A 13476-nucleotide genomic window follows, 5' to 3' on the forward strand; every position below is an offset into this window, starting at 1 on the left:
TTTTTTTTTTTTTTTTTGATTATAGATGCTCCTCTCAGTTGCAGGTTGCAATGCTCCACTATCTCTCTGCCAGTACCTGGCTCTGTTCCAAAGCTTTTAGTGAGTGCTATCTGTCAAGGCATGAATAATACAGCCTCTAGGCTGTTGGCAGAATCCAAATGAGGCATACATCAGGAAGCAAGCACTCGACTTTAGCTCCAGAACATGCTCCAGTGAAGACAGGCAATTATTCACCCGAGGCTGCCGCCATGGCAATCACACTGGTGGGTGAAAAGGTATATGAAATGGAATAAAAAAAAAGAAATTCTGAATAAGAAGTATGGCACAACAAGCCAGAGAAAATTCAATAATTTTCTAATAAAAAGAAAATGTTATCATTTGAAGCTTTTAATCTTCAAGTTTCAAGATGAAATTATTTGACTCCTTATTTTCTAAATTGGGAAAGATTGAAATACAACATCCAAACATGGCACCTAACTTTTGGATGTGTGTTGAGTGTGTAAAAATGCTAAAGCTAAATTATGGGTCAATATCTCACCAGAACCTAATACTCAATAAATAAGTAAATAAAAGTATTGCAGGGAAAAACTCACTGCCATGGAGTCAGATTTGACTCATATCTCACCAGAACCTAATACTCAATAAATAAGTAAATAAAAGTATTGCAGGGAAAAACTCACTGCCATGGAGTCAGATTTGACTCATAGAGACCCCTCCTTGGGTTTCCGAGGCAGTATCACTACAGAAGTAGGACTGCCCAACCTTCCTTCCGAGGAGTGGCTGGTGGGTTTGAACCGCCAGCCTTCTGCTTAGCAGTCAAGTGCTTTAGCCACTATGCTACCAGAGCTCCTACTTAGTCATGCACAACTCTGTTAGGAGCCTTCCTTGCCAACAAGTTATTGAGGGAAGGTCAGAAGGAGAACCATGCCAACAACTTACTAAAGTTCAGGTTAGGTGGCTTCCAAGTATTGTATTTATTTTCCTACCACTCATGCACTAAAACGTAACTGCAGACACATGGAGCTTTTCTGTCAACCCATGGGTATTTTAAGTGCTTACAAGTCACAAATCTGTTTACACAATGGAGAAGGAAGTAACTGAGAGAACGCAGGGTTGAGAGAATGAGAGAGATTCAGGAAGTTCACTTTCCCCCAACTTGGAGATCAAAGACCTAAACTTTGGGAAACTAACGTTGATTGAGATTTCATTTCTTGTATCTGTAAAATGAAACTCTATGATTGGAGCCCATTTTTGAGACACATAAATGTATCCATCTTGAAAAATATCTGTATGCACACCAAATTGTAGAATATGCTGAGCCACACACATAACAGTAATGTGAGTCAAAATTAAGAGATGAAATCTGCTATGTATAGCAAAGTCCAAGTTAATATTTTTGTTTCAGAATACAAGAGTAACTTCTAGCCCTGAGTACAAATTTCATGGTGTATTTGTCATATTTATATGCTAATACTGTGGGAGAAAGATGAGGCAATCTCTTTCTGTAAAGATTTGCAGCCTTGGAAAACCTACGGGGCATTTCTTCTATGTCTCATAGGGTCTCTATGAGTTGGAATCAACTTGAAGGCACTGGGTATGGTTTTCAGTTGGGGAAAACAAAGGCAGATTCATGTGTCAGGAAATTAATGATGTTCTTAGGATTAAGTATTAGCTGATAAGAGGCCTAGCCTTGATTACCTGTATTAGAACAGAAAAATGTTGACTGTGTTTGGCCCCCTGCTGTGGAATGTATGGGAATTCTAACTTACTTATCTTTAGTGTGGAGAGAGTTTGTTTCTCCTGAGGAATTGATATAATCATTCCATTAGATAATTGGAACTTTGTAACTCTTGTTTCATTTTTTGCCTTGGCTGCCAAGAGTCTCAGAACTAAATTTAATACTATGTTAAAACCCCTGTCACATCCCGGGTTTCTTGAACAATTACATTTTCATTGCCTTTGCTATTCCTAGTTTATCTTTTTGATTTAATTTTTAATTGTCCAATTGTACATATGGTTACTATCAGCTACCTCAAATTGTTTATGAACTATTAACTATCATAAGCTATTAATGCAAACAAAATATATATGACTAACTTATCATTTGTTCAAAAACATACTTTTTGAAATAAGGTAGAAAATCCAATAAAATAAGTAATGTAACTTTCACTCCTATCCCCCAAAACTTAAATAAGATCTTAAATTGTGAATTCTTTTTTTCAAATTGTTGTTTTCTTTCCCAAATATCACCTAGTGCTTGATTCTTCTCTATTATTCCTGATTTCTTACAAACATACAACCCTGTATCTGTCATGGCAGAGTAGGAAAAAAGCAGTCTGCTCCAGCAAATATCATGGAGAGGCAAAACCTTATTGAAGATGCATGTTTAACACCAAGAGATTACTATACTGTATGTCCTACAAAGCAATAAAATAGTATATTAAATTTTTAATTTTCTTAGAAAATTTATTTATGTTACAAAGGGACTAAATAATAGGGATCATTTTATCGCTTGGAGTTCATTTTTTTTTTTTTTTAAATTCTGAATTTTTACATTATCAATTCCCCACATTTGCCTCAAGTTATTACTATTATTATTATGTTTAAATAGGTATTTCAACATACTAAAATGACATATCTTTACTCGCTTGTGAATTGATGCGATGTATGAGTAAAGTGTAATCATGACCTTAAGTAGAATACTTTCATTAAAAAATATATTGTTAACAGATTAAAAAGGGCAGATAATTTCATGGAAAACAAATCCAAGGGTGCCACACTTTGGTCTAATTTAGAAGAGGACTAATGTTCTGCATCTCAGCCGGACTTTAAAAGAAAACATGAAAGTTACAATTGTGTTTGTGGTGTGTGTGCATGTATTTACCTTTATAAACAGATGTCAGCAGAGAAAAAATTTTGTAATCAGTAAGCCTTTTAGGACCAGAAAACTAAAGCCTGATATAACTGAAATCTTACAAATTTAAATATAAATAATCATTAAATGTTAATGTATAAATAAGTCTCATCTATCATAACAAGCAAGGAGCTCTGGTGGCGTAGTTCCTAAGGCATTTGAGTGCTAACCAGAAGGCCGGCAGTTCAAACCCACCAGCCAGTCCTCCGAAGGAAGTTTGGATGATCTACTTCCATAGAGATATTGCCTCGGAAACCCAAGGAGGGGTCACTATGAGTTGGATCTGACTCCACGACAGTGTGTTTGGTTTTTGATTTATCATAACAAGTACATTTTTAATTTAAGAAATTTGAATGTCATTGTTTGGTTGCAAACTACTGACAACACGCAGACTTCAAAAAATAAAACTTAAAAATTCTTACTTGGATTTCTCTCAAGAGAAGGTTTATATAGTGACATAGGTTTGGAATGGCAACTGATTAGTGGCAGAGAGGAAACTAGAACCTGTGTCTCCTAAGAAACAGTTCTTTTTTCATACACATTACTTACTGTCCTGGAGTCAGATCTGACTCATAGCGACTCCTTGGGTTTCCCAGTCAGTATCACTACCTAAGTAGATTGCTCAACCTTTCTTCCAAGGAGTGGCTGATGGGTTTGAACTACCAGCCTTCTGGTTAGTAGTCAAATGCCTTAGGCACTATGCTCATTACATCTCTTAATTAACCATTTTTATTAAAATTATAACACTTCTCATAATTATGTACAATATGACACATGGTGAAAAATGATAAATCATTTTAAAATTAATAACTTTTTTGGAAAAAATTATCAACTTGAATATTTCTATGCATCTTCCTTAAAATTCCATCTAATTAGCTCCTTTAAGATGGGGAAGACAAGGGTCAGGCAATCTAAATGCATTATTTAAAAAATAACAAACCAAACCTTGATTCTAAGATTCAAGTTATTTCTAGCATTAGCATTATACTTCAAAAGGAAAATGATAAGTTGATGTATTCAAGACACATCAAATCCACATTTAAGTACCATTTTCTTTTAAGAAAGAAAAGATATTTCATATACATGTATGTATACCTCTTGGGGACACATCAATATATATCTTTTATTTTCAATAAGTATTTTAGCAGAATTCAACTTGGTTAAGATACAAATGTTTGAAATAATTTTTTGGAATGGAAATGTCATGATTTTTCTTGCAAAATTGTGGTTGTGGAATTATATCTAGTTGATTAGAATACTGTTTTGTGAAATACAATAATTTCTTTTGGTAACATGATGAAATTTTACTGATTGATCAAGAGATGATTAGGGGAAAATTAAATTTTACTCATGGTTTACTAACTTGTTTTCCATTAAAAATAAAAATAAAGCACATTTCAAAATTTTTTATTACATTTTTACATACAGAACACTGCCTAAAGTAATATAAGCATTTAAAATAAGCTACTTATTTATTTTACATAATTCAGTGATTTACTATTTTATACAGTAACAATGATAATATAAGAAATTAACTATCATAGTTTAAGCTACTAGATTTCCTAAAACGAATAAATGACCCATCACTCCATTGGTATGTAACAGACAAAGTCTGATCACCATTTCAGGATGAACACTCATTTAAAATTCCCTGCCTTCTTAAATGCTAGCATGGGGACTTTTAGAGTAATTTATAGTTTTCCCCCTGATTTTACTAAGGAACAATCAAAATTGTTGCTTGATTTCATTCATCAATTAAGTTCATCTGAAAATAAAATAAAATGTAAGGCAGAGAGAAAAGGTCACCCTGAGGGTCTGTAGTCACACCTGCTTTGGAATCAGAGTTTTGATTAAATATGTCTCATTATTGGTGGTTTGTTATATGGGAAAAACCTTAGCCTTTGCAATCTACTTTGTGAAAAACCTAACTCACCATAACTGAAACCTTCCTGTTGAAAGGTAAATTGCATTCATATTATAGAGAAGAAAATGCTTTCTTAGAAATAAAATAAAAAAAAAAACAAAAAAACAACCCACTAAAGACTGATCTGTAAATGACTTTCAGTCATAGGTATGTAAGATATAATTTTTCTGCAATGCATTTTTAGCAATAATTACCCAACAACATTATATTCTAGATGTTTTTTACACTCATCACTTTTAAAGACCTGAAATCACAGTATTTACAAGGATAATATAATCATTTAAGTTGCAAAGTCTCATTAGCTTGATAAGTCCTGGACTTTCACCTCCAGATGTAACCCCATCCTGCAGCTGTCTAGCTGCCATGCAGCTGTCTAGCTGCCAAGAGAAGGCTTTGTTTCCTATGCTGAACTCTGTTAAATTATAGAAGTAGTGCTAGTACAAAAAGGTCAATAGGCCACATTTTAATTTAGCATCCATGATTGACCATCCTGCAGCTACCAGAATGAGAAAATTGGCAAGTAGAAATAAACCTTCGCAATAAAACAGTGGGGGTTTTTAGTGAGTTGTCAGTGGGCTGAGTACTCTACATGCATATGAAGGAAAGTGAATTTAAGGCTACTGTTAATTTGTGTCATCTTATGTATATCGTAAATTCTGCCCCATGAAATAGAGAGGCTTATACGTTGAAAAGCCTCTCTATTTCATGGTGTAGAATTTATGATATACATAAGATGACACAAATTAAAACTAGCCTTAAATTAAAAGGAGCTCTGGTAGCATAATGCCTAAGGCACTTGACTGCTAACCAGAAGGCTGGAGGTTCAAGCCTACCAGCCACTCTTCGGAAGGAAGGTTGGGCAATCTACTTCTGCAGTGATACTGTCTCAGAAACCCAAGGAGGGGTCGCTATGAGTCAGGTCTGACTCCATGGCACATAACAACAACAACAGACGTTGAAAACCTGTACAAGAGAAAAAAAAATGAGTGTACATGAGAGAAGAAAAGGAAAATAGCTATGTACTGTTTCCCAAGAACACTTAACCATTCATTTTCATCATTTGGCTTGAGTCTCTAAATAAGGCCTGTTTAGACAATGCGGTTATCAAGTCCTTTCAATTACATTGTGAAAAAAATGCAGGCATTACCTTCTGTGTCTTGCATATTTGCCACTAACATGACCACTGCCATCACAGCCAGGAGTGGGACAGCTGCAACAAGAAAGAATTAATTACACAGGTGTCGGTGTGCTGCAGACAGATTATACTGAAAGCTTCAGTGGGCATTAGAGAGAAGAAGGGCAACAAAGGCAGAAAGAGAGAAATCAAATCACTGAAAGGAGGGAAAAATTACGGGATGCTTTTTATTAGCAAGTCTCAGGGGAATTAATTTCATCAGTGCAGCAGGGCATGAGCAAACCACCAATGAACTTGAAAGTGCATTATACCCATTAAAAGGCATGAATTTTCTAAATTGCTAATGGGGATACATTTTACCCGCAGAGCACTAACCTGAACAGCTCTTGTATGGCTGGTTCCACGGGAACTGCAGAGAGATGGAAAATATATAAAAATTTATCATCTATTACAAGTACTCCTCTTCTACAGAAAATTACCAAAAAGGTTGTGTAAAAGCAGGGGTCAGAATGAATCGTGCAATGAGATTCTGCGGGATGAAGGTCACCCTGAGCTGGGCCTCCAGTGATTTAGTGAAGCGGCAGACGTACCTCGAACACCTTTGGAGCGTGTGCGATGGCGCTTCTCCTCGGTATCCACCTCCATCTGGGAATAGATTAGCAGGCAGTCAATGTTCTTATCCTGCATGCACAGACTATCAATGCATGGAGCAGTGCACTCTCCCTGGCATTTTATTGACACGATTTTAATCCTGTTTCACTCTGTAAAGGGAAGCCCTCTACAAGGGTGGGGCTGGGGAAGACAAGGGTCAGGCAATCTAAATGTATTATTTTAAAAATAATAAACCAAACTTTGGTCTTGCAGGGAACATTTAATCAGAAAGTCCATGTACTCGATAATAGGACAGAAGTTGATGCACCTTGAAGTCCAACATATTTTTTCTCTTTTAAAGGATTTAATTATAACACAATTGGGGGGGCGGGTTTCTGAGCTATAATTTGTACCAAGAATATAATATTAAAAAAAAAAAAAAACAAACTCACTGCCATTAAGTCCATTCCAACTCACAGTCACCCCCCTTGGGTTTCTGAGGCAGTAAATCTTTACAGAAGTAGATTGCTCAGTCTGCCTTCCCAGGAGTGGCTGGGGGATTTGAACTGCCAACCTTCTGGTTAGCAGTGAAATGCCTTAGGCACTACGCCACCAGAGCTCCAAGAATATAATAGATAGCTGCAAAGTTTGTAAGTCAGTAAAAAAAAAAAAAAAAAAAAAAAAGCCCAGCTTCTCCTTGTAGCTGAAAGCTTTACTAGATTAAATACTTAAGAAGAAAGGAGGTAGATGCAGTGAAACCTGTGAGAGGCAAAACACACCAGCACTGTTTTGTTTCTTCTGGGTCTTGCAAGTTTTCTGCCTTAAACAGGGTGCAATTTTACCACTTTTCCGTCACTCTCTATTACTGGAAAATATTTGCATTTTCCTTCTGACACTTTCCCACCTTGCACAGGTTCTGGCTTTCATAGTTTTTTTTTTTTTTTTCTTCTTGTATGGTAGTAGGACAATATTTTTATCACTGGGAGCTTACTTCCATTGTTATCTAAGTCCTGGAATATAATTGTCATTCATGTTTATCCAAATTAATAGTTTTTTTTTTTTTTTTCAGGGACCTAGACTCTTTATCATAGTAACTGGCACCTGTCACATACATATCAGAGATTACCAAGTATTTTCATGTATTATCTTGTTTGATTTTCACCACAGTTTTGCGAGGAAATTGTATTTATCATATCTATTTTGTGGATGACAAAACTGAAATTCAGACCATCTGACTTGCCCTAGATCATCTGGGTAAAAGGTTTTAGTCTAGGGACCTGAAACCAAGCCATCTGTCTTGAAATGCCATCTTTAAACAACAGGAACACATTGTCACATCGATGAACATGTATATTTGTATATCACATGTTTCTCCAATATATGAGTGATTTACAAAATGATTTACAAATGGCAAAACTGCATAGTAGGAGAATTCTACTCATTATAACAGAGGGGCTGGTAAGAGATGAGCAGTAATAATGACAGCTCATCTTGACCAGATTACAGGAACACAACTTTCCAACTCCCATCTGTGATTTCTTTGTCTTGTCTAATACAGCCCCAGCTGAATTACTAGGCATACCTACACACAGTTTACCACATCCTAGACATCAAAGCCACTTTCTCCACTGTGTATGAAAAGAATGGTCAGAATGCAGCCAAGAGGACTCTAGTTAGATGCACATGGCTCTATTAAATGCACATGCTCTTATAGCAATAAGGTAGACCTACTATTACAGCTCTGGTAGCATAGTGCCTAAGGCACTTGACTGCTAACCAGAAGGCTGGCAGTTCAAACCCTCACTCCTCAGAAGGAATGTTGGGCAATTTACTTCCGTAGTGATACTGCCTGGGAAACCCAAGGAGGGGTCGCTATGAGTCGGGTCCGACTCGACGGCACATAACAACAACAACTATTACAGTAAATAATTAACAAGGCATGATTCTCAACAGATATAATACTAAGACATCATAAAGTCATATTGGCCACTCCTGATTGAATGTTAAATCAATTAACATGAAATTAGTATTTACTAACACAGTATACTGAGTATTGTGTCAGGGGATACAAAGATTATATATAATCAGAAACATAAGTGCATTTAATGAGCCTAATATCTTTTAGCAGGAAACATATATGAACAGATATAATAAATGTACCAGATTTAATATAATAAGAGGCAGTTCAGAAAAGGAGGCACTAATGTGAGCTCCATCATCTAGGGACTTCTCAGGAGAAGGTATGATAGTTAAGAATTATTTGTTTAGGTATCGATTAGAGGAAAGGAGACTATATATTTGCATAGAGGTACTAGACAGCTAGTTGGGAAATGAGTGAATTAATTCATTTGTTGGGAAAATAGAGACGTCTCAGTGACTGAAAACCCTATGTAGCTCAGATCTGCTCTGACACACATGGGGCCACCATGAGTCAGAATTGACTGCAAGACAACATGTTGGAAGGTTTCAGGGCAAGGAATTGCCTCATAGGGAGGAGGAGTGCTTGAGTTAAGGGCCACATGGAGCATTAGAAGGGGACACTATGAGAGCCTGGAAAGATAGTAGTGGCAGGGGAGCTTACAATTAATGCAGTTAGATATACAGCTGTTATAGTTACTCAAGAGCATGGGTGATGAGTCAAAAGAATATTTTAGAAACAATTAATGTAGCAGAAGTTAGAAAGAGAGTTTGAAAGAGGAACAGGAATGGAACCAGAGAAAAAGTTAGGAGCAGATTGATAGTTATGTGAGAAACAGGGATAGATAGTGGCCTGAATTAAATGTGCAATTTTGTTTCATTGTTGTCAAATTCCAGGATTATTATTGTACAGGGAAGAAAGAAATAAGAAGAAAGACAGGGCTTTAAGAAACATTTTGAAGGAAGGGTAAATCCAATCTAGTGGCTTATTAGATTTCTTTTGGGTGATCTGACATTTTTCTATTTTTTAAGCTTATGCTTTGGGTATGGAATCTCTGCATGCAAGCACATTTTGTGGGTTTATAATAGAAATAAATAGCACCCCTTGGTAATACACCGATGCTCTAAACTTGCTACTCCACATGGAAACATTTAAAAATACCATAAAACTTTTAGCAAAGCTATGTAGAGCCATTATGATATGAGGCAAAGTGTATGTTAACATTCAAGAAGCCTACAGCAATGGAAAAAATTCCATTTTACATTCTCTAGGAAAAGTACTCTGATGTACAGAGTACTTGTTATAGGACTGAAGAATCAGAGATAATGGATTGAGTCCTACGCTTTAAAAAAGATCAAAATTGAATTAAAACTTTTTGTTAGGGGAGAAAAACTGAGAAACATTCTCAATTCAGGGCATCCAACCCATGCTGGGGAAGTAGAATGAGAGTCTTCTTGTAGGACTTGATACTTCAGTTGATTTTTAAAGGTTAAGTGAAGGCTTCAAGGAGTCCTGGGTAGGGTAAAGAGTCAGTGTGCTAGTCAGCTAAATGAAAGTTTCGAGGTTTGAGTCCATTCACAGGAGTCTCAGCAGAAAGGCCTGGGATCTTTGTAAACACTACTCTGGCACACATGGGGTTGTCATATATCAGGCCTGACTCAACAAAAAGTGGCTTAAAGTTCTCAAGTTTAACAAAAAGGGATGGGGCAAAACATGTTCCAGGTAGAGGAACTAGGATGTAAAAAGACAGAAAGGTTTGAAGGCACTGTGGTATGTTCCAGGGGAGGCAAAATTTGTACTTTGAGATAAAGAAGGGCCAAGTCAGGGACTTTGGTACTAGATTTCCTTCAATAGAGCAGAGGCTTATCATAGTTACTAGCAGAGATGGAGGCCCATCACATTATCTCAACAAATCTGTTTGCTTACGTGTACTTAATACTGCGTCTGGTAAATAAAGCTACATTTTATAATGCCACTGGCTATCTTTTTGGAGAGAATTTGTGACCAAAATGATAGTGAAGTTAGTTTCTCTGTGTGGGTATTAGGTTTAAAAACTTGATTTCATGCCTAATTGCTTTTATTTTTGGATAAGAATTGTTTTCTTTTTTACATATAAATTCTTAATCCATTAGAAATTTTTATTTTTGTATATTTTTTTTGCATGTAAGGAGTTAATCTTACTTTCTGTCAGATGCATAGCTAATTCTGCCTAATCACTTATTAAATGGGGTATGGCTTTCCCACTGCCCTAAAATACCCCTCTTGTAATGTATTAAATTTGTGCCAAGATTGGGTCTGTTTTTGGACTCTATTCTGTTCCACATACCATTTATTCCAGTGCTAATACTCTTTGGATTATAGTGGCTTTATAAATGTTTTACTCTCTGATAAATAAGCACCCCTCTTGGGGTGAAAATTATGAGCTATGAGTTGGAATCGACTCAATGGCAGTTTTTTTTTTTTTTTTTTTAAATGTGGCATAGTGTCCAACATATAACCCAATTCACTGCCATTGAGTTGATTCTGACTCATAGTGACCCTGTAGGGCACAATAGAACTGTCCAATAGATAGGGTTTCTAAGGCTGCTTCTTTTTCTCCCATAGAACAGCTGGTGGGTTCCAACTTTTTGGTTAGCAGCCCAATATGCAACATATAAAAACCAAACCCACTGCCATTCAATGGATTCAACTCATAGTGACCCCATTGGATTTCTGAGGTGGTAGATCTTTACAGAAGTAGATTGCCTCATGTTCCTTCCCTGGAGTGGCTGGTGGGTTTGAATTACCAACCTTCTAGTTAGCAGTCAAATGCCTTAGGTACTGCACCACCAGAGCTTCTTATGCAACATATGTTGTTGTTGTTGTTATGTGCCGTTGAGTCGGACCTGACTCATAGCAACCCCTCCTTGGGTTTCCGAGGCAGTATCATTACGGAAGTAGATTGCCTCATCTTCCTTCTGAGGAGTGGTTGGTGGGTTTGAACCGCCAGCCTTCTGGTTAGCAGTCAAGTGTCTTAAGCACTACGCTACCAGAGCTCCTATCAACGCTATTTTACAATTAATTTTTACACAAATGTTAAAAGAAAAAGTGCATAGAGGTAAGGATTAATCAGAAGCATAAAAATACATGGTCCAAAATGTCAGAGTGGTTTTCATTGTGTGACATTGATACCAACAATCATGAAGATGGCACAGGACATGGCAATGCTTCATTCTGTTCTGTTACACATAAGGCCAAGAAGAATAGGTGCTGCCTTGATGGCAACTAACAACAACAACGTTTGTACCTGAAAACAAGTGGTCAAAGGCTACCTAATACTCGCAGTTATTCACACCTTTTACTTCTTCATGAATTCGTTTCTTCTCCTGCCCTCTCTCCCCTCTATCCACTTGCTATTTTGAAATCTTTGAGGAGGAAAAGAAGGTTTTTTATCACCTGCAGTTTTCCTCATCTGTTATGTTGCTGTTCTTAGCAGTATCAGTAACTGCATTTTTTGCATTAATTCTTCTAGTGTTTCTGAAAACGAAATAGCCAGAGCTTTAATTGGTGATGAATGTTTCAGGAGTATTTTTTTAATATACCAGTTCAGATCTTTCCTGGAACTTGAGAAAGTTCCTATTATCACTAGTTGGGTGTTCTGACTGCTTCTTCAGTAACTTAAAATCAAACTCCCTGCTGTCGAGTCAGGAGTTGGTCCTGACTCATAGCGACCTCTCCTTAGGTTCCGGAGGCAGTGTCACTACAGAAGTTGATTGCCCAATCTTCCTTCTGAGGAATTCCTGGTGGGTTTGAACGTCCAGCCTTCTGGTTAGCAGTCCAATGCCTTAGGCACTACACCACCAGAACTCCTTCTTTAGTAACTTACATTTATAAAAATCATCTTTAATGTACAACTTTAGCGCTAACACTCTTGTTTTGATTTTAGAAATTTATATTACATTAAAATCTATAATGCAGAACATTTTAAAAACAATATTTTAATTGTTGAAGCACTTTGTTTAAATACTACTTAAGAAGACTAAACTATATAATTTCTAATTCTTAACTATGTTTACAGGTAAATTTTTATGGGTTGAAACTTTTATACTTTCATAAAAGAAAGGGCTTGAATTTACAAAATTTACTTTTGAACAAACAAAAGCTATGAGAATTGATGAGAGAAGAAGTGTATTATTTTATAATATCTAAATCTTTCATTTGGAGTTGGGATTTATTTTAAAATGCACACTTTCTTTAAATTGAACCTTAGTAAAGATAATATATTAATAGATTAAAAACAAACACACAAACAAAATCAATGAAATTCTTTCAAACCCTCTAAAGCTTCTGTCTGATACTGAATACTACTTCAGATCACAACTTTAAAGCCCAGTGGAGGACCTATACTTTCTAGCACATGACTGTGAAAGCTCACCAACAGTCTCTTCTCATCATTCTCCCAATCTGAGTCTCCACTTACCACTAATGTTTACTGGCAGAGCTTTTCCAGCAGGACCAGAGCAAGAGAGATAGACTACACTCCACATTGTTGACAGCTCTTACTTATACACGCAGAAACTGAGCTCCATTTCTCCCTCCCTACCATAGTTGCTTCTCAATTATTCAGGAAGCAATTATCCATTGAGTCAATTATCCGGACACTATCTTTCACCTCCTGCTGTTCAACTTTTGGTCCTTTCACTGCTCATTAGCACTATCAAGAAGAGTGGATTGGAGAAAGGACAGAAGCTGAAGCTCAATTTACTAAGTTGGGTTACTGATAAGAAAATCTGGAAAAAGGTATAAGAAGAGGAAAGTAGAAGTTTCTGGTAAAATGAAGTGTACAGATTAAATCATATGCAGATTTATTCCATGTGCTTATATTTCCATGAATTATTGTCTCTTAGGTAACTGAGAGCTGCTGACCTGACACATACATGACTTTACTGATAGAAAATGGTTCCATACTTCAATTCAGACTCAAGGAAGTTTTGACTCATAAAAATCCACCTGTA

General features: G+C 36.4%; 1 protein-coding gene across 1 annotated transcript in view; it reads right to left on the bottom strand.

Annotated features, from left to right (window-relative positions):
• The window catches only part of MYT1L (myelin transcription factor 1 like), a 280476-nt gene extending 273858 nt beyond the window's left edge, over positions 1-6618 (bottom strand). Inside the window, exons 1-3 of the mRNA XM_042781958.1 lie at positions 6564-6618; positions 6349-6382; positions 5986-6048 (exon numbers count right to left, since the gene is read on the bottom strand). Of these exons, the coding sequence (XP_042637892.1) occupies positions 5986-6048; positions 6349-6382; positions 6564-6618 (152 nt within the window). The remainder of the gene's footprint in view (positions 1-5985; positions 6049-6348; positions 6383-6563) is intronic.
• Positions 6619-13476: the final 6858 nt, after the last annotated feature.

The sequence above is a fragment of the Orycteropus afer genome, unplaced genomic scaffold (genome assembly GCF_000298275.1).
Source record: "Orycteropus afer afer isolate SDZICR_OR568_19922 unplaced genomic scaffold, OryAfe1.0 scaffold00204, whole genome shotgun sequence".
Classification (NCBI taxonomy): Eukaryota; Metazoa; Chordata; class Mammalia; order Tubulidentata; family Orycteropodidae; genus Orycteropus; species Orycteropus afer.